Below are 25,341 nucleotides of genomic sequence, written 5' to 3' on the forward strand. Positions count from 1 at the left end.
AATCTAGTTTTATAGTCATTATCATGCAAAAGTGGAGCAATAATTGAATGACTATAATTTCTAATTTGCCTTTAATTCCTATTATTTAATAAGGTAGAAAAATGTTTTCTTTTTAGATGTTTTAAAACTTCAGATATTTGAAATAAACAGGCTACCATTCTAAGCACACTTATTTCAAGGCAGTGACCATGATGGCTGGTCAGTTGTGGAGGCTGTAGTCCAAAAATATTTTTTCTGACGTTTGAGCAAGTTCCTGTGAAATCGATCTATGATCTGATCTACACTGCCACATAATGCAATTTGAACTGCATTATAATGGTCAGTGTAGATTCATATAATGCAGACTGAACTGCATTGACCTGGACTATATGAATTTACACTGCCATATAATCCAGTTCAATGCAGTTAATTTGCATTCTGAAACTGTATTATATAGCAGTGAAGATGGGGCCTATGAAATTAGTAGACCACACTTATACACTGACCTGTTTAGGAATGGTATATTGAGTATGAAGGCCAGGCAAACAGCAACACATTTTAAATGATAATTTGACCAGCAGACTCACATTGCACATACTATAGCATGCATCTAATTCCCAGATGTGAGGTTTTAGCAGTTGGTTTTTGTGTGTGAGTTTGTCTTTCTTGTATCTAGTGAACATTGTGTTTTTTCTCTGTATTTGTTGTAGATGCCTGAGCAAAAGCTGCTTCATAACCAGCAAAGTACTGTAGATCTCATTCAACATAGACACCTCTGTATATCCTGGTACTCCAAATCTCTCTCTTTTTTCAACTTGGCCTCCGATATGTTTCCCTGACTATGTGCCTCCCTGTTGCCTAAAGGGAGCCCTTTAATCTTACACCTAAGTGCCTTTTAAGAACCTGGGCTGAAAGAGCCTACAAGTGACCATCAAACCCACCACTGAAGGAAAACCAGAATGCTATGGAGAGTGAAAAATTGGCAGACATGTTTGTTCATTTGCTTTTTTTCCTGATGACGTTTACAGTTAAATTGTAAAAGTGTAATTACTTAATGTACATATGGATATATTATAGATATGGTGGGATGTGAAGTTGTGTGGGAAGACTGATGTGAAGAAGTTTTGGGTCATCAAGTGGCAGACCACTTTTTTAGCCAATATTGTTCAGATTGAGGCTGGGCCTTGGTGATAAAATAGTTTGGGAGATAAATTTCAGCCCAGTTTACAAAGGATTAAACACTACCTCCCTAATTAAGAAACCATAAGAAATCAAAGAGAGGGCTAGGTTTAAATATGATTTCATGAACTATTGATTTCCTAGCACCTTTTATTATGGACCTTGGGATGTGAATCTTTGCTTCCTTTGTTCCCACATATAAGATGAAACATTTCACAGATTTTTCTTTCCAAGTGAGATTATGTGATTGTTTTGTACATTTTGGATAATTTTTCACATGGGAGTTGGGTTGGTGAAAATTTTGCGATGATTTTTTTTTGGACAAAAACATTGTATTTTGCACAAAATATTGTTCTTTGACAATCATACAGCATTCCTGTGGCAAAATAATTTTGTGTGGGAAAGCACCTCCTTCCCCAGCTTGTTTGTTTCATTCTTTACATGTGTGAAAAATGTTGCCATGGTTGACAGTTCTTTCTATAGGATGTTTTAGTGTGTTGAAACCCCATTTTATTGACAATGAGAACATTTCTGAATATTCTTGATATCCCTAGATCAAATGTGTGCTTTAAATTAAAAATTAAAAACAGGTTTTTTTTCTAATGGTGGGTACTGGCCCTTGAGCAGTTATAGTAAATTCACAGTTTAATAGCTGATGTGAAAAATACAGATGTGATATTTGTTTCTCTTCTACAATTATTTCCCATGGAGACATGCCTGTAAGAGAGTGCTCAGGTGGAAAGATCCCTTCTGAATGGATCTGACTTGAATCAGACTTCTCATGAGCAATAACTTACTCGTGGTATTGAATTTCATCAGTTGTGCATGTATTTTGAAATATTTATCCCTTAACAAGAATTGTTCTAATAGTACTTAGTGGAAATGCTTTAGTTCTGTAGTAGATAAATCTTCCACGTTTGAAAGGTCCCAGATTCAATTTTTGGTATCTCCAATTAAGGCTACGGGTATTTGTATGTAAAAACTCTGAAAACCACTGATAGTTAGTGAAGATGAGTTGAAGAACATGTGGTCCTCTAAGATGTTGACCTGAGGCTGAGTTGAACATATGGTTAAGCAGTCTATGTGTGTAACTCTGCTATGGTTCCTTGTCACCCTACCAGGGCTCACTTTTGTAATATGTTGTCCTCATGACCATTTCATTGCTGGCAGAGGCAGATGAATGAAGCATCTTGTTTTGTCTCTATAACACTATGTAGCATGATTTTCTAATTGGTTCTGTTATAAAACATGGAAAAAGTTTATTAGGACATCTTGCAGCACATTTTGCTATGGTTTTTCAATTAATATCTCATAGAATCTCAAACAATTCAACCTAGTTTGTAGCAGCCAGAAAAATGAAGTTTCTGGAGTATAACAACTACTTTCAAAGTGTGCACCACACAATTGAACAAGAAATAACACTTTCCAACCCAGGAACAGATTTTTTCAGATTTTGTTACATAGTGATATAATTGAAGCATACTAAAAACGCCTTCTACTAAAGTCTGCTGAGATCCTCTAGAGGTCTCAGTGAATGATGTCCTGAATTTATATCTGGATATTAAAACAGATGCATCAGTCTTATCCAGCATAGACAATGATGAGAGATTCTGGAGGTGTAAGTCCAATTTGAAGGACCAAAAACCACATAGACTTGGAATATATTGCCTTTTAGATGAATGAATGGCCTGCCTCAATAGAGGTCGCATTTCTGTATTCTTCTGCAAAAAATCAGTAGTACATGATGCCAGGCTGCAATAATCCACACCACATATATAAAATTCTTTTTTTACTTGAAATAGAAATAGAATTTAAAAATGGTTTTTGTATATCAGAATCAACTGTGGATGTTCTTTTTATAAAATAGGTTCACTTGGCTTTGACTATAAATTGCCTTCTTATCTGGTGCTTGGCCACTGTGTCTTTCATTAATTTTCCCACTTTCACCATGACACAGGTGTTAATTGGTGAGACAGGGTAGAAAGGAAGCAAGCTTGTTTGCCAGTTAAGATTTAGAATCGATCTGTAGAGATTACTGTAGGAAGACACACCATCAGGGAGATAATATTTCCACTAAGAATAGAAACAAGTATGTTATGAACAGCAGTTTTTGAAGAGCTATTTGACTCTGTGCTTAAGGTATCCATGAAATCAGTTGAAGACCAGGTGAACCATTTCCCTAACTATTCCAGCAAGCGCTTCAGTACTTTCCTAATCTGATGGCAACATGTTAGGTAATATGTTAGGGCTCCAGTTACAAGGTTTTTCACAATCTATTTATTATTGTGTGGAGTAGATGTCTTGTCCAGTAATTTATCAGAAATATGTAACAGAGCACATTAACAGTGAAAAGCCTCAAAGAAACCAGCTAGAATCTGTATCCTCTGGGTTATATGTATGATTTATATGAGTTAATTTTTGAATGCTCTGATTCACCAAATAAATTAGATGGCCATTGAGACTTTGTAAGTGGAATCTTGATATTCACAATTCTCTTCGGTGTTTGTATTTTGTATGTATGCTTGCCGTATATAGGTATTTTACAGAAAGATTGGTGAAAAGAATCAGCATTTTATCATACCAGAGACAACAGTTATTCAGTTATACAATAGTATATACATATTTAACATTATCTTATAGTTGTATACTTCAACATTGGATGCCCATGTTAGTATAACCCAGAGGTGGAGATCATGTAACCCTCTAGATGCTATTAGACTGCACCTTTCCCAGGCACCAGGGATCAGAGCCAACCATGGGAGGTTCAGTCTAACACTATTTGGAAGACTTTGGTTCTTAACCTTTGTGTAGTCTTATTCTCAGATGTGGTTTAGCAAGAGAAAAATACTGTTCATCCTGATTGGGAGTCTAGTATACAATCTGCTATATACATTGGCATTGGCTGAGAAGAATGTGTACATGCAGTATATAAGATCTGAGTGTATAATAGAGTAAAACATGAAAATCTGCCAGTCTGTTACTTGGTTTCAGATGGGGAATAGAATTCATTTTCAGTGACTCAACACAGTTAGGCTAAAATCTAGTTCTACAATGTCTGTTAATTTTATGTTGTTTGGTCAGATCAGGAGTTACATCCTTTCTGATCCAGCTGGTGGTATACATTATAGAGGTCCCTAGTACAAGTTAGATGATAACCTTTATTTAGAGGTGGATATTCCTGTTCAAATTAATTAGTGGACAGAACAGTTTCCACCATTGGCTGGAGACGGTCCTGGAAGCAATGCTTCTATTTTTGTAGGGTTTTTTTTGCATTATAACTTCCAGAATGCCATCCCCATTCCCCAGCCGGCTCATGGGGACATTTTAGGAGTGGGCATCTGAAAAACTCTTTTCTCAAATATACTCAGAACTCTTCTTATCCAATCACCAAAGTTAAGGTGCAGGTGAGGTAGATTGCTATCTGTGCATGAGGGGTAGTGCACATGGACACTATAGGTGAATTGGGATAATCTATTTTACTTCATTTGAGAACATAGTGAGCCAAAGGTCAGTTCTGCCATTTTCCAACATCTGATTTGATTTTGACATTATATACCATATAAAGGCTTTAATGCACTTTTTTAGTTGTCATATTAATGTAAACGCATATTAACATAAAATCCTTTTGATAAGGTTTATAACTTGTTTGTTGGGGATGTTTTTGCATTTCATATTTTAATGTTTTGAAATTATAGCCTGAAGTCCCACAAAGAAGAGTGATGGAAGTTTCATTAATGTAATAATGTTTATGTATTCTTGAAATAAAAAGGAGACATCAGTGCTGGGACTAAGATGTTAATATTTGGATTGTACCATAATTGCTTATATACTATGTAAAGTATTTATGATTTCTTTTTTCTTGTGTGTTTGTGCGAGTATGGGTGTGTGAGAAAGAGAGAGCAAGGAAAGAGTGTGCTTCTGCTTATGAACACGAGACCAACAAGACTTACATTTTGTTTTGCCAAAGATTGTAAATAACTATTTATTTGTTTGCCCTGATAGTATTTCACCATTTAATGTCCCTCATTTATTCACATTCTCTTTTTGATACATTCAACAATAGACAATAAACTGTAAAAAGGTTTTATTGAAAGTGTTATTTTTTACTTTTGCATTTTTTTAAAAAAAAAATAGTGATTAAGAAAAAGAAAAATGTCCATCCTGCAGATTTTTAAATTATTGAAATCAAGCATCCTTTATAGAATGTTCTTAAGGAGCTAGTATTGGGAAGAACTGAATTCAACTTGAACCTTTTATATGATCATAGAATCATCCTTTTGTGCATCTCCACTTGTTCATATTGGACTGTTATTTCTATATGTATGTATTGTAACATAAATTAAATTGCTCTTCCCAGCTTCCCAGAAAACTAACTGTTTCATAGTAAGTTAAGAGCAATGTAAACTTCATTGATTCCATTAGTTTTCTTTAGTTGCAATTAGCAACTGGATCTGGACACAAGAAATTCATTTTTCATATAACATCAATGCTAAGCATGTTTTCCATACAGAATTCGTGTTGACATTTTTGAACAGATGCATGCATAGGCTTATTTTTATCCTTTTAGCAGCTTTTCCTGACCCATTACTCATACTGGAAGTAGTTCTATGATATAGCTTTTGTCCTGATCTGGAAAAAAAGTTGGCATATAAAAAAACAAACTAACAAATGTATTTGGTGCCCACCAATCAATGCCTCCTCAGATGGTTGGCACAGAGGAAGGTGTATTAATTTAACTATTTACTATGCTTTAATGTTGCACGTACTTGCAGTGTCTTCACTTATTTGTTTGTTGTATATCTTGTCTCTCTCCCAACACAGGATCCAAGTTGATAAAACAATTATTTTACCCTAGACTTCATCTACATTACATATGATGCCATTTCAAACCACATTATATGGCAGTGTAGATGGAGCCATAGTCTCCATATGGTTCAGCCTCATTAACCAGTCCTTGTAAAATGATGTGGGCAAAGTCAGAAAATAAAATTGTCAATCACCTCATATAAAGCATATTTCATGTACTATACAGTGAGATCTTTATCTTTTGAATGACGATGTAGAATAAGCTTTTTATTAAATATTTTTCTCATATTGGTGTGTTTTTAAATTGTATTTTAAAGTATTTGTGCATTCCTTTGTTTTAAGCCATTTTGAGTTAATCGTTGGAACACTAAAATAAATAAATGAAATAGTTTTATATGAATGAGCAGGCAATAGAGTGGCTATCACTCACAGCCCTTTATTAGTCCAAACTAGAATAGACCCATTAAATCGATTGGATCATGTAAGCATTGAAAGTGATGGCTGATAGCTTCCATGTAAGTTGGGTAATGAATCTTCCCTGGTTTTGGATTCAAAGGACACATCTAGCTACTGAACAAATTCACATTATTCAATTGAGTATGCTCTAACTAGAACTAACAATAAGATTTAGGCCATAGGATCTCCCCCCCCCTCCAAATGCTACTAATCAGAACTGTTCAACAGGTTCAAGGTTTTTGGTGGAGAAATGCGACATATATGCAAGTCCATGCAATTTCATAGTTGAGTTGGCAGATTTCTTGAAGTGGACGCTGCATTCTCAACTTCATAGTTCTACACAGATGTTTCCCTGCCATTTTTCTGGGATGTGTTCATTAAGCCAGTCATGCCTCTGAGTCCCATAAATATCAATATAGGTGACAAAATATGCAGTTGAGAAATCCTGATCATTGCCAGAATGTTTTTCAGTACTGGAGTAATCTAATTGTCTGGTCTTTATTAAAATAGTTATGCCTTTATTTACATTTCTTTCTCACACACTATTTCAAAGCAACATTGTTTGGAAAACTAATGGAAAATCATAATAACTTGCGGAAAGATATCCTTTTACTTCCGTAACGCCTGTTTCTTCAGGCTTTGACTGAAAAACTCTCTGGTACCTCAAATTCTTTTCCCTACACCATTTTCTTATTCAAAAACTGCAGTTTTGCCTAGTCTGTGCCTTAATACGAAAAAGAAGTCCAAAAGCATTATCTTATTGTTCTGAATTCAGCCATGTCTCTAATATTCATATGGGTTAGCATTGCCTACTTTCAGTTTTTTCGTATAACACAAACATTGGATTCTCTGCAGAACACAATAACATGCAAACAAGATGATACATATATATTCCAAAATAAGAGCAAGCATGGTGTAATGTTTTCATTTGAGTGTGGACTAGGAATTCTGAATGACTGGATGACTTTGGGCAAGACAGTTTCAGAGGAAGGCAAAGACAAACACCTCTGAAGAAATCTTGCAAAGAAAATCCCATGTAGGTTCGCCTTGGGGTCACTGTCAATTAGAAATGATTTGAAGGCACACAATGACAACAAGAACAATAACAAATAACAACACAGCCCAAATATTCCCTATATTTGCAAAGGCAAGGAGGGAAGTTGCCAGAGTCCTTTTTAGACTTTCATTCTAGAAATAATTAATTTAGGGGAGTGAGAGAGGAAATGAGGGAGGGAACATTGTATTCCATTGAAATAGTCATGTGAAATATGTTAACAGCCCTTCATTCATACAATAATACGTGGGGGACCTCTCTCCTGTTGTTCTAATGAAAGAAGATAAATAAGAGGAGGGTTATAGTTCCAGTTTATTACCATTAAAAGAATTATCCAAAACGAGATGAGGCAGCTTATGCATCAAGTTCTCCATATCTTAATCAATGATCTTTCTACTATTAGCAATTTCCTCCCAACCACTGGAAGTTGGAACATGATACACAACTAGGATTGTGCCAGATAATGCAAGAGTCATTTGCATACTCAACAGCTGAAGTAAATTGGTGTTTAAAGCCTAAATAAACAGTAATAATGTTTTCTTTGACAAAATGATATTCAGATTAAAAATCTTGGCAGATAGTCCAGGAGGTTAAAAAAGGAACAATTTGTTCTGCATCTAAAGAGGGAGACTTAGTCTACATTAAGCTATTAATTTCACTCTCTGTGTTAAGTCTCCAAGAAGCTACAAGATCCCTTTGCACTCTGAATTGCTGGACATTGCTATTACTTTTCTGCTCTGTACTTATTTTATTTTTGTACAAAAAAATTAGCTACATACTTTGATTTTTCCAAAGATTATTGTAATGTTGATTTAAAATATAAGAACTACAAAAATTCATCTTCCCAAAGTACAGTATTATAAGTACAGTGAAACTATTTCTTGGCATGAAGAACCTTTTACTATTGAAAATACTTGCCAAATTGGTTAATGTACAAATGTTTGGCCTGTGTAGTTTTGGACATAAAACAAGTTTTAGTCATGATTACATACTCTGTGATTGTAGAACATTAATCTACATTGTTTAAATGGTTTTAAAAGTCATTTGGGATAACAAAACCAGCCTTATGTAACTGCTGTTGAATATATGCCAATTTGGGGGACAATAACACATGATTGCAAAAGGAAAGGCCCAGTTAGAGAACCTTTACCCTTTTATTGGCCAATGTCTAGAATGGAACAAGAGATCCCCCCACCCTTACCTACATCTGCTTTCATTTCAGTATGTGAAAATGTAGAGTATAAACAAATGTATGCTGGAACAAGCCAAACTGGCATATGGAGTACAAATATACTTGTCAACTTGCAGTTTCATTCTCAAACATAGTGTTGTAATACATATTACACAGAAAAGTGAAAGGCTGAATTAGTATTGTTCTGCTCACAGGAGCATTGAGGGCCAAAAAAAGACTGTCCATGTAATGGCACTGTATGGTCGTTGAATGTATAACCATGCATAATCATACAGTTAAAATGGATATGCAGAGTGACATTAAAATTATGGCAGCAATCTGAAGGAAGGTTGGTAGAAGTAAGAAAAGAAACAGGCCCATAGCAATTGGACAACACCAAACGAAAAGACAAATCTGTTGATAGGACTTAAAATTCTGTGTGAATAATTGGCTTTTTTCAGTGATCCTTGGCAGACGTTCCTTTGTTATTCATGAGGAAATTAAAGAAATGATGAAGTTCTTGACTGACTTGGTTTCATGCCTACTGATATTCAGAGAAGTTTTGATCTAATGGGAAGGGCATCAGCATCAGTCCAGCAACCTTCTGCTTGTGTTGTCTTCTATCCTCTTAAGACTAGAATTCTGTAAATGGCCATATGAGCCTCACACGTGGTGCCCTTTTTGGAGATGTAGCTGCAAACCAGAGCTTATTTCAAAAGCATACAGTAATTTAAGAGCAAACCCACAGGAACTGAAGTGACTGCAATGCTCAACCAAATGTAGCACACATTCCATCTTAACAGTGAAGGCAACCACTGTGGAACATTCTTGAAAATTTCTGGGAAAGCAGGCAGAAACTGGAAAGGAAAGCCAATGGCATTGTAAAAGCAAAGATGCAAAACCACATGCAAAAATTCCTTGGTATGAACATTTTATAAAAGGGATAACATTTTATTATGCCATTGTATATAATGGTACTTGAACATTCATAGATTTTAATATCACATGCGGTGGATGTCCTGAAACTAAACCAAGGACCTGGTGTTGTACTAGTAACAATACTTAGAGAGCATGGGCAGTCCTCTAGTATTCTTCTTATATTCAAACTATTGCATGGAGAAAGATGAGCCCTGTGGTGGGAGAGGTAAAGATGGAGTTGATTCCATCTTGATGAAATGTTATGATTCATTTCTTCATACAGAAGGTCAGCCTTTATTTTCTCCATTACTGAGGTGTGCAGTTATTTTTTTTATGTGGCATCTCACCAAACAAATATTTTGTGCTTGAATCGAGATGATGGGTTATTAGCAATGTTTATCCTTGGAAATTCTGCTGAAATATAAATTAGGGAACACTTTCACATTAATAATAATAAATATTTATATGGAACAGCAGTGCTTTTCTTATATAAGAGAAGACAGGAAAGCTTGGAAAAGATCATGATGCTGGGGAAAATGGAAGGTAAAAGGAAGAGAGGCTGACCAAGGGCAAGATGGATGGATGGTATCCTTGAAGTGAATGGAATGACCTTGAAGGAACTGGGGGCGGCAATGGCCAACAGGGAGCTCTGGCGTGGACTGGTCCATGAGGTCACAAAGAGTTGGAGACAACTGAGTGAATGAATACACACAAACACCTCTTCAATTAATCCCAAAGTTTGAAATATTTTTCCAAGCCATGAATGGAAATCTGCAATGTGATTATAAAACAAAATTCCCAGTAACAGATATCCCTTACTCAATCATTCAAGTCTTTCATCTGTCAACATCTCATTGGAGTCAACTAGGATCCTCTATGTAATTTTAACAAGTTGTTCAAAATCACACAAAGTATAGATATCTGATCGACAATCAAAGTGCCAAATGGAAACTTTTGTCATCCGGTGGAAAGTCTGCTCACTTGAAAAGTAAAAGATATGGGTCTAAATCCCATGGGATCCCATGGGAAAATTATTTGTTGGGCAATAGCTTCCAGAATGCTGTCCCCACAATGAACCATAATGGAGGATTCTGAGAGTGGTAGTCCAAATGCATCATTTCCGTGGTGTAGTTGAATCAAGGTTTACATGTGCACAATTGGGCTACCTGAAGTGGACCTTTATATTCCATTGTCTCCACAACAACCCCTCTGAACCCGTGCAAATGATATACAATAGTGCTTGAGGAGCCTGCTAAATGGTATCAGTTTAGGGAAATGGGAATCCCCCAAAACAAATCAGAGTACCTTAAGTGAAGAAAGCAGCTCTTTCCATGGAAGATATATCCTGGATCCATGAAATCATTGTTGTGTATCTCCAAATCATATCTGACATACGGTGACCCTAAGGGAAACCTATCACAGAGTTCCATTGCAATGATTTGTTTGGGTTTGCCATTGCCTTCCTCTGAGGCTGGGAGTATATAACTTGGGGTCTCTCCTCCCACAGGACTCATCTTTCTCCCAGTGGGCTTTCATAGCCAAGGGGGGATTTGAAGCCTGGTGTTCTAGACCAACTTTCAAATCATTACAATATTCTGACTCTCATATACATTTTAGTGTTACTGGAGTCCACAGTTCTGAAAAGTGAAATAACTGAATAACTACATCTGTACAGAAAGAGTGTCATTTAATTTGAAAAACATGATGGAAGCATTGGAATTAATTTGAAACAAGAATGTACTATGTTGAAGGGGGAAAGATGGCACTAGTAAGAATATCAAACCTGCAATATTTTAATCCTCAAGCTTGTTTGGTCAATGTTCCAGATGTTTATATGTTACAGCTCCTGTTCTTTTTCATCCATTGCCTCCTTCCTGTTGTGCTTCTGGAGAGATTTCATTTTCAATCTCAAACCATATGCTCTCCTTAAAGGAAATATGTCTCCTTATCCTTTCATTCAGATTATTTCTCAGTTTACTTTTATTTTTTAATTGTCTCTCTTAGATGCACTGGACCTCACATGTGCTGATTCAGATATCTAAATGCGCACACAAACAGATTTCTTATTATTTATTTATTTATTTATTTATTACAATATTTATATCCCGCCCTTCTCACCCAACAGGGGACTCAGGGCGGCTTACAATAAAACACACATATAAAAATTATACAGTGCAATATAAATCAGTTAAAAATTTATTATTTACTTACATCAGTATTCATAAAACACATTATAAAATACAGGTAGGCGTGTTCAGTTCAAAAAACTGGGTCTGTCGATTGAGTTCAGCGTACATGATAATAATTAACGCTGCCAATTATTATTCAAAAGTCTGGCCCCATAACCAAGTTTTAACCTTCCTACGGAAGGATAGGATCCCGCCTGACTTCAATGGGGAGGGCGTTCCATAGGCAGGGAGCCACTACTGAAAAAGCCCTGTCTCTTGTCCCCGCCAGCTGCACCTGTGAGGCTGACGGGACCGCGAGCAGGGCCTCATCTGATGATCTTAAGCTTTGAGGTGGGTCGTAGCGGGAGACACGTTCAGACAGATAAGCTGGGCCGGAACCGTTTAGAGCTTTATAGTCTAAAGCCAGCACCTTGAATTGTGCTCGGTAGCTGGTGTAACAGAGGAGTAGTATGCTCTCTGAACGCCGCTCCAGTTATTAACCTGGCAGCTGCCCTCATCCAGTCCGACACAGCGGCCAAGCACCGGTTCAGGACCTGAATAGCCTCCTTAGTGACAGGTGGGAAGGAGTGACAGAGCTGGACATCATCTGCGTACAGATGACACCGGACTCCGAAACTCCGGATGATCTCTCCCAGCGGCTTCATGTAGATGTTAAACAACATGGGAGACAATACAGAGCCCTGCGGGACCCCACAACTCAACGGTTGTGGGGCCGAGCAGGCGTCCCCCAATGACACCATCTAGGACCCTCCAGGAATGAGTGGAGCCACTGCAGAACAGTACCATGGAAAGCGCCTTAAATGTATATTTAAATGTATAATTATGTATATTTTAATGGATATTCTTAATTTTATTGTAATTTTTAATCTTGATGGAGTTTTAAATTTGACGACAACTGTTTTTAATGTGTATGTTTATATTGTAAGCCGCCCTGAGTCCCCTGATGGGTGAGAAGGGCAGGGTAGAAGTGATGTAATAAATAAATAAATAAATCCCATTCCCGCGAGGCATCCCAGAAGGATACCGTGATTGACGGTATCGAACCAGCAGGGGACACACTCCCCCTGTCCAGTTCCCAGTGAAGATCATCAACTAAGGCGACCAAGGCTGTCTCAGTACCATGCCCCAGCCTGAAGCCAGACTGTGCCGGATCCAGAAAATCAGTGTCAACCAAGAATCCCTGGAGCTGCGAGGCAACCACATGTTCCAAAACCTTGCCCAAATAGGGGAGATTGGAGATAGGCTGAAAGTTTCCAAATTGAGTGGGATCCAGTGATGGCTTTTTCAACAGCGGCTTGATCACAGCCATTTTTAGGCTTGCTGGAAACTTGCCCTCCTGAAGGGAGGCATTCACCACCACCTTCACCCACTCGGCCAATCCCCCTCTGGCTTCTCTCACCAGCCAGGATGGGCAGGGGTCCAGGATGCATGTAGTCAGTCTCGCCTCTCCAAGGATCTTGTCCACATCCTCGAGCTCAACCAATTGAAATGAATCCAACAAAACTGGATAAGCAGATGCGCTCGATACATCTCTCCTCACCTTCTCAAATTCAAGCTCTGTTTAATTTAATAAATATCAGAACAAAGGAGTGGTTGCAGAGAGTTCTAATTGTAATCACTTTCCAATTTTGCTTCCATTTGGCCACCTATGTGGCTCCATTTGTTGATAACCCTCGTCAGCTGTTTCAGGATTTTTAAACGTGCACATGTGTTTGAGCAGTCCACATCAGCATATAGGAATGAAGTCAAGTGTTTTCCTTGACTGCAGAATACACAGTCATGCAAATATGAGTCTTTTTGGCCAAAATCGAGTTTTAAGCACAGCTTTTTAACACACGTTTTTCAGTTGTTAATGTGAATCAGTGTGAATTTTCTTTAAACGCCATCTAGCTACCCTCCCCCTTTTACTCTCAGTTTCTTCTGTGTTTTAGGGTCTGTGTAGAAGGGCCCTCAGATACATCCATTCTTCCCTTTCATTGAATTTGCATTTCACCCTCCCCCTCTAATTTCCCTAAAATAAGATCAATATTATAGACAATTCTTGCTTTGAAAATATTTTTCCCCTGCTTCATCCTCCCTCCCACCTGATGTGGAAAATGCTTATATTTTAAGATTTGGTTTTTATTGGTTTTCTTCTCTCCACTCATTTTGCCACCTCCATGTGTGCATTCATTTCCACAGACACATACAATTGTATTTATTGATTTGTTTTTTTTTACATTTTCCTAAACTTATTATTTGAATTCCAAGTTTGCCTGCTAAAAATAGGATTGTGTTCTTTATTAATACTTTTGCCCTCTTGTGACCTGGTCATTGTCATTTGATTACACTCATGTTGCTTGGCCACACATCCCTATTTTTATCTGTAAAATATTGGAGGTGATGGTGAATCATGTACGTGTTGACTTACCAATTTCCCATTAATTTAATGAGTCTATGCTGATAATGTTATCAATTGGATTTAGCCCATTCTTTGCTGAACATGTTAGCACAATGATCCCATGGAGGTTCCGCTGTGGGATCACATGCAGATACAAAAAAAATAGATGATCACACCCCATGTTACTAAAAGACAATGATGTAAATGCACATGCTTTAGCATGTCCACATCCCTATCACTGTCACTTAATAATATGGAGCATGAAGATTTGTGGTCAGTTGAAATCATAGATCTGAAATCTGTGAATCAGCCAGCACATAGTTTTCTTTTTCATCTTGTGAGATGTTATAGAAAATTGAAAGCAAGAAAAATTGATCAGCTACTTCCATGCATGATACTTCATACAAATCCTGTTGTTTTATCTGAGTGGCAATGATACTTGTGTTTTATAGGTGGCTGAGACCGTGTGTGCCATCATTGTATGCCTTCAAGTCATTTCCAACTCATGGCTACCTTGAAGTGAACCTATCATAGGATTTCCCTGGCAAGATTTGTTTTGTTTTGGTTTTTGGTTTTTGCATTTTCCTTCCTATGAGATTGAGAGAGTGACTTGTCCAAGGTCACAGCATGAGTTCAAAAAGTAAGGAGGAGCTTGTACCAACTATTGTTAGGATACATACCTAAGACAGTCGTCTCATTGGGTGTTACCATGACAAGCTCCCAAACAAAAAACTTGTTTCAACTATCTGGAGAACAAGGACATTGCCTCATGAAGCTGCTATCCCATGGCATTCATGTAACCTGGCATTGCAGCTACTTACTGGCATTGTCATCCTCCTCTTCACATCATTACATGACTATAACAATTTGCCAACGTGAGACTGCATATCAGGGCAGGCAGTGTCACTCTGCATCCCATGGAGTACTGTGGTTTGTAGTCTGGTGAGACGATCTTGCTCTCTGGCTGAGAACCTCAAAAAGCTTCAATGAGCCCTCATTGAAAATTACCCCAAAAGTGCTAATCCTGGAAGTAGGAAAAGCAAAGATTTTAAAATCCACAAACCTCATGAAAGCTGGCCACAAAACATGAGGTGACTTCCAATGTTGTTTTGGGTAGATGATGGCCCCCTTGAGGTTTTGAGGAAAAGGTAGGATAAAGGACACAATGATGATCTTTTTTATACCTTTTATACCAATATTAAATTCAAGACAGGTAAAAACAAATACAGTCTAGTTTAAAATACTTCAATACCCATTGGTTCTAAAAGACTGGGGAAATAAAAAATCTTTACTTTATGAAGAAGGGTAACAAGGAGGGATCCATTCTAGCTTCTATGAGGTGAGAATTTCAGAGCCTAGGGGCATCCACTGAGGAACTATCTCCCATTCCTTCATCAACTGTACCTGTGAAGGAGAAGACAGTCCCTCCATGCTGTGATTTCCTTTGGTTGCCATCATTCATTGAAAAATAAACAGATTAGTTAATGGTGCAGATGGGATAAGGGGGCAAAAATGTCACGCTGCTCCTTCCATAGATGCCCACTTCTGTTTTAGGCCAGTTATCCTGGCAGCTGATACCAGAATCCAACTGATTGCTCCTTTGGCATGAGAGACTTATTTTCTACTCTGTCTCTCATGGAGAAGTTATAGGGAGGAGAGATAAAGCTTGTTTTCTGCTGCTGTGGAGGCTAGGACGTGGAACAATGGCTTCAAACTACAGGAAAGGAGATTCCACCTGAACATTAGGAAAAACTTCTTAACTGGGAGAGCTGTTCGGCACTGGAAATCTCTGCCCCAGAGTGTAATTGAAGCTCAAGCAAAGGCTGGATGGCCATCTGTTAGGGGTGCTTTGAATGCGATTTCCTGCTTCTCTGCAGGGGGTTGGACTAGATGGCCCCGGAGGTCTCTTCCAACTCTATGATTCTATGATTCTCCCCCATTGCATCTTGGATTTCAATTACCTCTCCCAAAATGGCTTTTCTAGTTCATAAAGGGCCACTGACTTTCCACATGGAACTCCTCAATTGCCTAAGCTCCCAACCACATGAAGGAATGAAGGAAAAGGAGTAACCATATTTCTAAAGCTAAGTTTAGCCATTTACTGGAATGTTTGTTCTCCGAAAGGAAAGATGAAATAAAAAATGGATCATTTCACAGCTTTCTTTAAATCTCTGTGAACAGATTTAATTTTTACTGATTTTGTCACTTTTAAGCTATGAAAGTCCCACCACAAATATTTCTGTCAAAATTACTGAGCTGACCACAATAGATCCCAAATGAGCAAAGAATCTCAGAGAAAGGGGTGATTTGCCAACAAGGCTGAACGTTGGTTCTTTAGGTTCTTTAGCCCTGTAAGCATGTGGTCAAAAACAGAGAAAGGGGGCGGGGTCCTAATGAGCTTGGACTGGAATACTCTGTAGAGCTTAAATTAATAGGTTTTTAGTTACAGTGCAGAAGAGTATATGTGGAACAAGTTACACAGACATAAAACAGATTTTCTCTTTCTCAGTGGGTCCCTTAGGATGTGGTTGGGCAGATGGATATATAGACATAAATGTAGAGAAATCCTCACCAGTAATTCTAAGGGGAGTAAAGGGGGAAAGGAAAGCTTTTTATATAAGAGAAACACAACACTCTTCTTGACAAATGAGCAGGACAGCACACCAATGCAAATTTGCTAAGCTCTCTATAACATATTGCATTTAATTTAATTTTTGGACAAAAACCAGTCTGGGGTTTGGCACTCATTATTTACATAGAAAACTGATGTGAGAGAAAAAGAAGAAGCAGCACCAGCAAAACAATGGAAAATCAAGAGGGTTTTGAAAGGACTTTTGTTATAGGTCGAGACCATTGCTAAATGCATCAGTTATGTTTCTAATTAAAGGATTTGGCACATATGTAATTTTGCTTGAAAAAAACTCAGCTTTAACTTGTCTTTGGTTACCAGACAGAATAAAAATGGCATTACCTGGAATATACATCCAGTTTGTCTTCTGAATGATCTCCTGCAAGGAAAATATTTAATTGGAAAAGTTGGTTTTTGGACTACAGTTCCCACTGACTTTGCTGGCTGGGGTGGTTTCTGGGAGTTTTGTTCCAAAATAATTTTCCCAGCTCTCCAATATTAATAATATAAAAGACAGATTCAGAGACAGAGGACAAGAGTCTGATGTGCTCATTAGGTGATATATTTTAAAATATATTTCTATTTGGTAAGCTTGATTTTGATGTTTTGTCTGAGCACCTTTGCATGCATAGCATTTCACGTCCACTGCTCTACCAGCTTCACTTCATAGAAAAAAGGGAAAACTAGTTGATTAAATGAATAAGCAAACATGCATATTTGCAGTAGGAATCCATCATCCTAGAAAATGCAGCTGCTATAGTCATGTGGTAGGACATAAACGGATCCTATGAACATACATGCACACATTAGAAACAGCCCTATGCACTGACATTGCTATGTAATGGAGGTTGTTGCTTTCCAAACTGATTTCAGATGAAGTAAAAGTAAAGGGACCAGAGTAGGGTTGGGGTACTACTAGCCTTGTGCATTTTGGGTGAATTGCTATCTGTTTCTGCATGCCGGGTACCATAAGCCGCCCATATCGGTTTGCTCAGGCTTCTCGAAAACGGGTGCGCTGCCGAATGGGTGCTTTCATTCTGCATCTGAAAAAAGCATCTCTTTTCAGCCCATGAGGCTTCCCATTCCCCTGGGAGATTTTCCTTACTTCTCTTCAAGGGAGCCTGGGTGTCAGCAATGGGATTAAGAAAGCACCCTGTCCAGCCCATTATTGGGGTGGGAGGGACTTCCCACAGGCTTCCCTTCCTTATCCTTCATTAAAACCTGTATTTTAAAAAGCATCAGAGTTAAGATACCAGTCTTTCTGGATCCTTTCCCTTTTGTTTGTAGAGGAGGAGACCGGGTTTAGTGGTTCTTAAAGCTGTTTCTACTCTAGAGGAGAGGCGGGCACACACACTTTCTCTCCTATCACCAGCAGCATGCCACACAGCTTTCCAAGGCATTTTAAGGAGGCCCAGGTAAGGAAGAGCAATAACCTGGAGCTCTGTGGAGCTTTCCTACCTGGACTACTTTAAAAATCCCCTCTCTTGTCTGTTTCTACTCTATACTCTAGAGAAGAGGTAGGTTTCTCTTTTGGTTTGCTGGAATTACTATTATTAATAATAATTATTATCTTTTAGAAGTATTTTCTGAAAAATAGGAAGCGAAGGAAGCTAAAAGAGTGATTCTCCAAGCCCCCAAATGCATGTGCACCACACTCACCGTTTCTCAGGTCCCCAACTCCTAGTAGGTCCAAATAAATAAAAAGAATCAGGAAAATAAAGGAAAATCAAAAATATTCAACTGTAATGCCGAAAAGGGGAGGAGGAGCCATGATCGGCTGCCACATGGTCCCTTTTCAGATGGGAATCCATGATAGCTGGGCCCTTGCCATTACAGATACTTTCAAACTGAAAGAGCCGGATGGGCAAAGGGATCAGCTAAAAACAGTTCCGGACTCAAGTCTAGGTACTACACAGTTTTGCTAAGATAAAACCCTTGTGTAATTTAGCCTTAGTCTTTGAAAGGTACTTAAATGCATAGTAGTTAACTACACCCAAAGGGAGCATGCTGCACATTGCTAGCAATGAATGGTTTCATTATCCACGAATTTGTGTGCCTTTGTAATAACATTTCCTGGGAGCATGTGCTGTGGCAGCTGGCCTGCTTGTGGACTTCTCAAAAGTACTTGATTGATTTTTTTGTGAATAAAATACTGGACAAGCTAAGCCTTTTGTCTGATTTGGCAGATCTCTTATCACTTCTCACTTTATACTGTCCTTCCCTTCAGTTTCCATCTCCTTACAACAGAAGTGGAAAAGTAGGGGAGATTTGCCATCCCTATTTTCCCCAAATAGACCTGCAATTATGAATCTAACACAACTAGAAGTGACCTCACATTACTTCTGAATTGTCTTTTGGCCAACATTTGGGGGATTTGGGATTAGCTTTTAAGCACAGTGTGGTGTCTTGGTGGCTGGGTAATTGCCTGCTTGTGAGGTTTAGAGGCTACAAAACATTGTGTTATGAGCTGCAAGCTCACAGGCTCCACTTTTACCAACCCTTCCTTACAAGGTCATTGTTATTCCAATAGGACTTGACCCTTTCTCCTGGTGCTGAACAGCACACAGATTTGCAATTCCTATCGAAGGATCACTTCAAAGACATAGCCATGTTTTTGGTTCTTTATGTGAATTCCCCCACACAGTAAGGTTCCATTGAAACTTTAGAAAGATGTTGGCCTTGAACCAATGCTATATAGAATGTTAGCATTTTATCTGAATTTCAAAAAGACATCACAGGTTTCAAAATCTTCCAGCCATGACAGAAACAAATATTCGGAGTGATTTAAAACAGCTCTGAAACAAATGACAAAAATACTTTTTTCATTCTCACCCAAGGCAAAACAGAACACAAATAATGAATAAAGTCAGCCAAAGAATAAACAAGGCACTTTTTCAATATATGGGATTATAAGAATAAATGTAAAGGAGATTTATAAAAACTGGCTTTAGGCATAAATGGAAAAATAGACATTACTGAAAGATCTTTGTACAAGTGCCAACCAACAAGTTTATTTTCACCAGTAACTTCATCCTGAAAGTATTGGAATTAACAATTTCTGCAGTGCTTTAGTTGGGAATTAATTAACAGATGATCTGGATTTGTGTTTTGGGCACTGGTTTCATGCTGCCAAATTATTCAAATAAATTGTTCATCAATTTATTTATTTGAAGTATTTTTATCCTGCTAATGCCTCAAAATTCAGTTCTAAGAATATCTTAAAGATCATCAATAATAGGCTATCCCAGCCCACAAATTTAGAATCCAAAAAGAATAATTCAAAAGGAAAGAAAGGACAAAAGAGAAAAATGAGCAAAATGAGTTTTAGATGGAGTGATTTGGTGGCTGTCATTTCCTTTATATCATCTCCTGTCTTGAACTGTTGGAATAGCTGCTGGGAGGCTTAAATACCAAACCTCCTGGATGGTGGTCTATCATCAGAGCTGGTGGATGACCATGTTCTCACCAGGTCTTCTTTTGCTGTAGCCTGATAGTGTCTGCTTGTGGTCATCTTGATATAACCTTTGATCCAGCAGACATGGAGAGTATACTACTAGCATATCACTACAGGAAAATGTCTTGAGTGTTATAGTAGTCTATGTCAAGAGACCTTTCTTCTAAGAACAAATGCTGAATAACAAAGATAGTCACATATACATAGGATGTGTTTTTTGCTTTTTTTTACCATAAACCCCACCTTGCTGAATCAGAGGGAGAAATGAAAATACCAAAGTGTTCACATGGCACTGAGGACTTTGAAGTAAAATGAAAGCGGTAGCTCACGCTGGTTAGCAACTCATGAATCCTGATGACTCTTGTATTAAGGTATATGTTTTCAGGACAAGATCTGTTTCCCCTTTCCAGATTTCACACTGGCCATGTGGACATTAGGCACAGGGCTGGTGAGTTATGTTTCAACAGGTATTGAATCAGCTTTGAAAAAGTTACTTTTCTACATTACAACTCCAATAGTCCCTCAATGTGATATCTCAGAGAATTGGAAGGAAACAATAATGGCACTGATTCTCTTCTTCAGATGGACTGAATGTTTGAGGAAAATACACAAAAACTGAACAAGATATGACTCTTTTCATTGGCTCTTTTCTAAATCAGTGCCTCACTGCCATTTTTGATTACCATACTGCCACACTGTATACAAAATAATCCTCAATTTTGCATGGAGAGATTTGCTGCCATATGATGACCATAAAAAGAAGAAAAAATACAGACTCCAAAGCCGCCCTTATTCCCCTGATGGATGAGAAGGGCGGGGTAGAAGTGATGTAATAAATAAATAAATATTGACACACACTGTAGTAGAGGTTGGTAAGTAGAGAGGTACGAGGCAGGTACAATTTCTATGACTTTAAAACTTCTGTGATCCTTAGAACAATCTTTTAGGGAACAAATATGACTATTTGGAGGTAATATAAAATTCAGGGGACAGGAAGGCTTAACTGGAAGATGTGATCTTTATGTGGCTCATGGACTGCACATCTGCTATTATTATTCTATAGAAATAAAGAAAAAAGCATCTCACTCTGTAAAGTACATGTTAGAGTTTTTCTTTATGCTTTACCCTCTCCCTTTTCCTAATTCAATAAAGAAACATTTATATTACATAATATTTGTCTCCAGAGAGCCTGGAGTTGTAGTCCTCTCGACACACCTACATATAGTGAATCCTCTCCCTTTTCCTTTGGCAAGATGGAAGAGACACACACATTTCTTCTTTTTTTCCTTCTGGAAATGAATTCTTCTTCCAGATGTGATTCTTCCTCTTTTTATTATTTGCATTCTAGAACTACAACTACTCTTAGACCATTGTCTTTATATGAGTTTGAATTTGTTACTGGATGTTTGAATCCAGATTTGGCCATGACATTACATCAGGAAATGTAGCAACAGGAATTAGTTATGATATAACCTCCCCATCCAACCCACCTATTCTCAGTTGCACCTCCTTCTCTGTCACGACCCAGGCTGCAGAGCACCAATAACCATACACAGAGGCCAGAATCTATCTAATATCTTTATTAAGGAAATATATAAAGTCAATAAGAATAAGTGTAGAATGTAGTTCAGAAGAAGACCTTTCAGGAAAGGTCAATTATAGTCCAGGAAAACAATGTCCAATATAAAATATTAAGGTCCAAAGTTGTAATCCAATAACCGAAACACTCACTTTGCCAAGCAAAGTGAGGGGAGATGACAAGGTTCTTAGTCCAAGGAACTTGAGGCAAGGCTAGGAAGTAAACTTGATTCTTGGAACACAAGGCTTGATACAAGGCAGCAAGGAACGAGGAGCAGGGACAAAATCCGTGGTAAAATACTTGGCAAGGTCCTGGAAGACAAGGCTGAGTCCTAGGAAGCAAGGCAAGGTCCGTGGAGGTAAACAAGGCTGGGAACGGGAACGAAGGCTTGGAAACAGAAACGAAGGCTTGGAAGCGGGAGTAGCGCTGTCCACACACAACCTACTCCAGTTGCTGACGAATTGACTCCGCAAAATTCCTTCAGGGCAAAGAACCTAAATAGGGTCTAGTTTTCCCACCAAAGAACACTTCTCTGGGGAACCAGGACCGAAAGTCAATCTCTGTGTCCAGATGCATGACTCCCTAAAATTTCTCATGAAAGCAGTCTTAATCAGCTGAATGCCTGGCTGCGATTCTCAGGCTTCTGCGATTAGCCTGCTGAACTCCTTTCTGTTGTTGATAATAGTTACGGCGAGAAAATGGGGGAGATTTTGACTCAGGGCTTGTTTGGCAGCTTTCTGGAAGACAAACCTCCTGCAGGTGCAAGGGCTCCAATTCTGGCTGGGAAAATTCCAATTCTGGCTGAAACGGTGGAAAACCCAAGTTTTCCTCTTCATCTGTCACCACAGCGCTAGGAACGGGACTACATGGCCCATGAGTCATCACATTCTCAGTGGAACATTGGCAGATAATCACAAGCTTCTAGCTCTTTTGCTGTATCTGAATGCACAGTGACAGGCATCCACAGGGACTTTCAGGGTTGCTGTCATTGCATTCAGCAGCAGAAAAGGAGCTGGACACCTGTGTGCTGAAGTAGGTTCAGAGACTGCAGATGAAAAACAATGGAGGGAAGGGATTTTAGTCATTGCACAGTCGATAGCTAATTCCAACATCCACAATGACAATAACTTGTGCTTCATGGCAATTCCTCAACATTATGCCAGTTGGCCTGTTATGATTATGTAAACTATAATGGGATAATTTTTATGAAGACTGAACTAGGGAGATTTCACAAGATCAGACAAGAATAGCAATTCCCAGAGTAACTCTGTTGACAAATCCTCTGACTATACATTTTGACTCCCTTATTTTTGGGGTGGTCATTTGTATCTCCTTGCCTTCTCCAGCGGTCCATGTCTGATAAAGTCTAACTATGGCTAGGGGAATCTGGCTTTTTCTTCTTTCTACCAGTCTCTTCTCCTACTTCAGTTTTTTATGCACAAAATTATTAAAGATATTCAATAAAATTATCCTTATCCTATGTGTATAAAGAGTTTATGAAACATAAATGAATTTGTGTTTAGATTTTGGTTCCATCTCCAAGATATCTCATTATGTCTCTAGGTGCAAATACTGGTATTCCAAAGTTTGAAAATATTCAAAATCAAAAACACATTTTAATTAAGGGATACTCAGCCTATATATGAAATAGTGGTTGACAGTCTAAAGGAATAATCAAAAATAAAAACTGTCATCCAAAGTCATAACTGCTAGTATTTGCCTCCCAAGAAAATATCAAGTTAGAGTTTGTAACCCAGCCCTAAGTTCAGCACAAGAAGGATTCTGTAGGTTTGTTCGTAAGTTGAATTTGTATGTACATTTTTAAGTGTAACTCTATCCCTAAAAAAAGTCTGCAGCACCAAAAATGCCCTCTGGTGTGAGTAAGGAAGATTCAGCCTGGGGGGAGGGGGCAGAAGGGGAGGAGATCCACGGAACAGTCATGGCTGGTGGGGAAGAGGTCTGGCATGTGAAGCTGACTGAGGAGCTTACGTCCAGGCCCACCTATGGCACTGCAAATAATGAGGGGAGTGTCAGCCAAGTGCCCCATGTCCTACCACCATCCAGCAGTCACTGCGGCCAACCTGGCAAAAGGTCCAGCATATGCGGCTGCCTCCCATGCTGGTGCAGCTTCTTCCCATGCCTGCTTATCGACATCTGTGATGAGGTAAATGCTGTTGCCCCAGGACAGCCAATACTTTCCTGTGTGTCTGGCAGCCTGTTAGTGGCCACAGTGGCTGTTCTGTGGAACTCCTTCCCCCCCGCCTTCCTCCATGCCTAAATTTTCTCTGTGGCCTGGGACCCGCTACTGCACAGTAATAGTTTCAGTTCGTAAGCATGAGTCGTATATAAGTCAGATGTTCATAACTGAAGCGTTATCTGTATAATATTTTCAACATCTGTATTGAATGACACTTTGGCAGGATATCTCATCAGCATTCTTAGATTTTTCTGCCGCCACATTTTCTTTTCCTACCTCTATGGCTTTTATAACCCCTGTTTCTCTATTTTTCTGTCATCCTTTTATATGTATTGCAAAATCACCTTTACCTCTCATTTTAATATTTTTCTGCTGCTAAAGATCAGTTCCTTGTTGTTTTTGGTTTAACTGTCTACCATTTAACTGTGTTTGAGCTGTTGTAAGCTATTGTAAAAAAAAAGAGAAGAAGATGGAATTAAACTTTTACTTTTAAAAAAGTAAGCAAATTCCTGGCCTAATTCCTGGGTTTCTCTGAACTTGCTATGGAGCCTTCCAACTTTGGTATACTTGAAAGAAAACATCAGCAAGAGGACCTCTGTTCTGATATTTAGTTAACAGCTCATTTTTCTTAATATTTTGAAAAGGTAAAGGCTGTAAGCTGGCAAATGGCATCCTTTCTGAATATTTTGTGGCACGCTTTGAAATTATTTTGTTCTGAAAGATGGCCTTCTCTTTGCTGATCATCTTATTTATTTGAACATATTCAAATGGGATCCCCCATATTCATTTGTTTTGAGTTCTCATTCTACTACTTCTAGACCCTATGTTGTGAAAAACATTTAAAAAACAAAGTCATACAATTATATTATTCTAATAAACTTGGAGGCTCTCCATTGCTGTTAGATGCTTTCAACCAGCTCTAACCGTACAAGTGCTGCTGCCATTTTTTTCCGGCTGCAACATATCATGTGGCTGTCGACCACGGCTACTTTCAGTTTCATTCAGCTCCACATAGAGCACGGAGAGACAGCTGCATGCTCAAATGGGGTTTCCCTGTAAGCCCTGCCAATCAGAACAGAAGAAAGTCATGAAATATTTTTTAGCCAAGCTGGGCCTCCATTTTTCTGTTGCGAGCAGTCTTCTGACGCAAACAGATTGTGCTCCAGTCCACTTGTGATCTAAATGCTGCTCACAATTCTTCATCACTTGCATTGCTTTTTGACTCAAATAGCAATAAATGTTTACTTTCTACACACTTAAGAAACTGCCACTGATGGTGCCCTTCATGACGCAAACTTCAAATGTTCGGTAGAAGTATCTTGCCATTTCTAAAGCCACCATAAAATGAGG

At 38.4% G+C, this 25,341-nt stretch overlaps 1 protein-coding gene across 2 annotated transcripts in view; it reads left to right on the forward strand.

The window, feature by feature from the left end:
* Positions 1-5,251, forward strand: part of thbs2 (thrombospondin 2) — a 65,250-nt gene extending 59,999 nt beyond the window's left edge. For both annotated transcript variants that reach the window (XM_008124599.3, XM_016999348.2), the window contains one exon: positions 690-5,251. In XM_008124599.3, the coding sequence (XP_008122806.1) occupies positions 690-697 (8 nt within the window). In that variant the 3' untranslated portion in view covers positions 698-5,251. The remainder of the gene's footprint in view (positions 1-689) is intronic.
* The last annotated feature ends 20,090 nt before the right edge of the window (positions 5,252-25,341 follow it).

The sequence above is a fragment of the Anolis carolinensis genome, chromosome 1 (genome assembly GCF_035594765.1).
Source record: "Anolis carolinensis isolate JA03-04 chromosome 1, rAnoCar3.1.pri, whole genome shotgun sequence".
Lineage (NCBI taxonomy): Eukaryota > Metazoa > Chordata > Lepidosauria > Squamata > Dactyloidae > Anolis > Anolis carolinensis.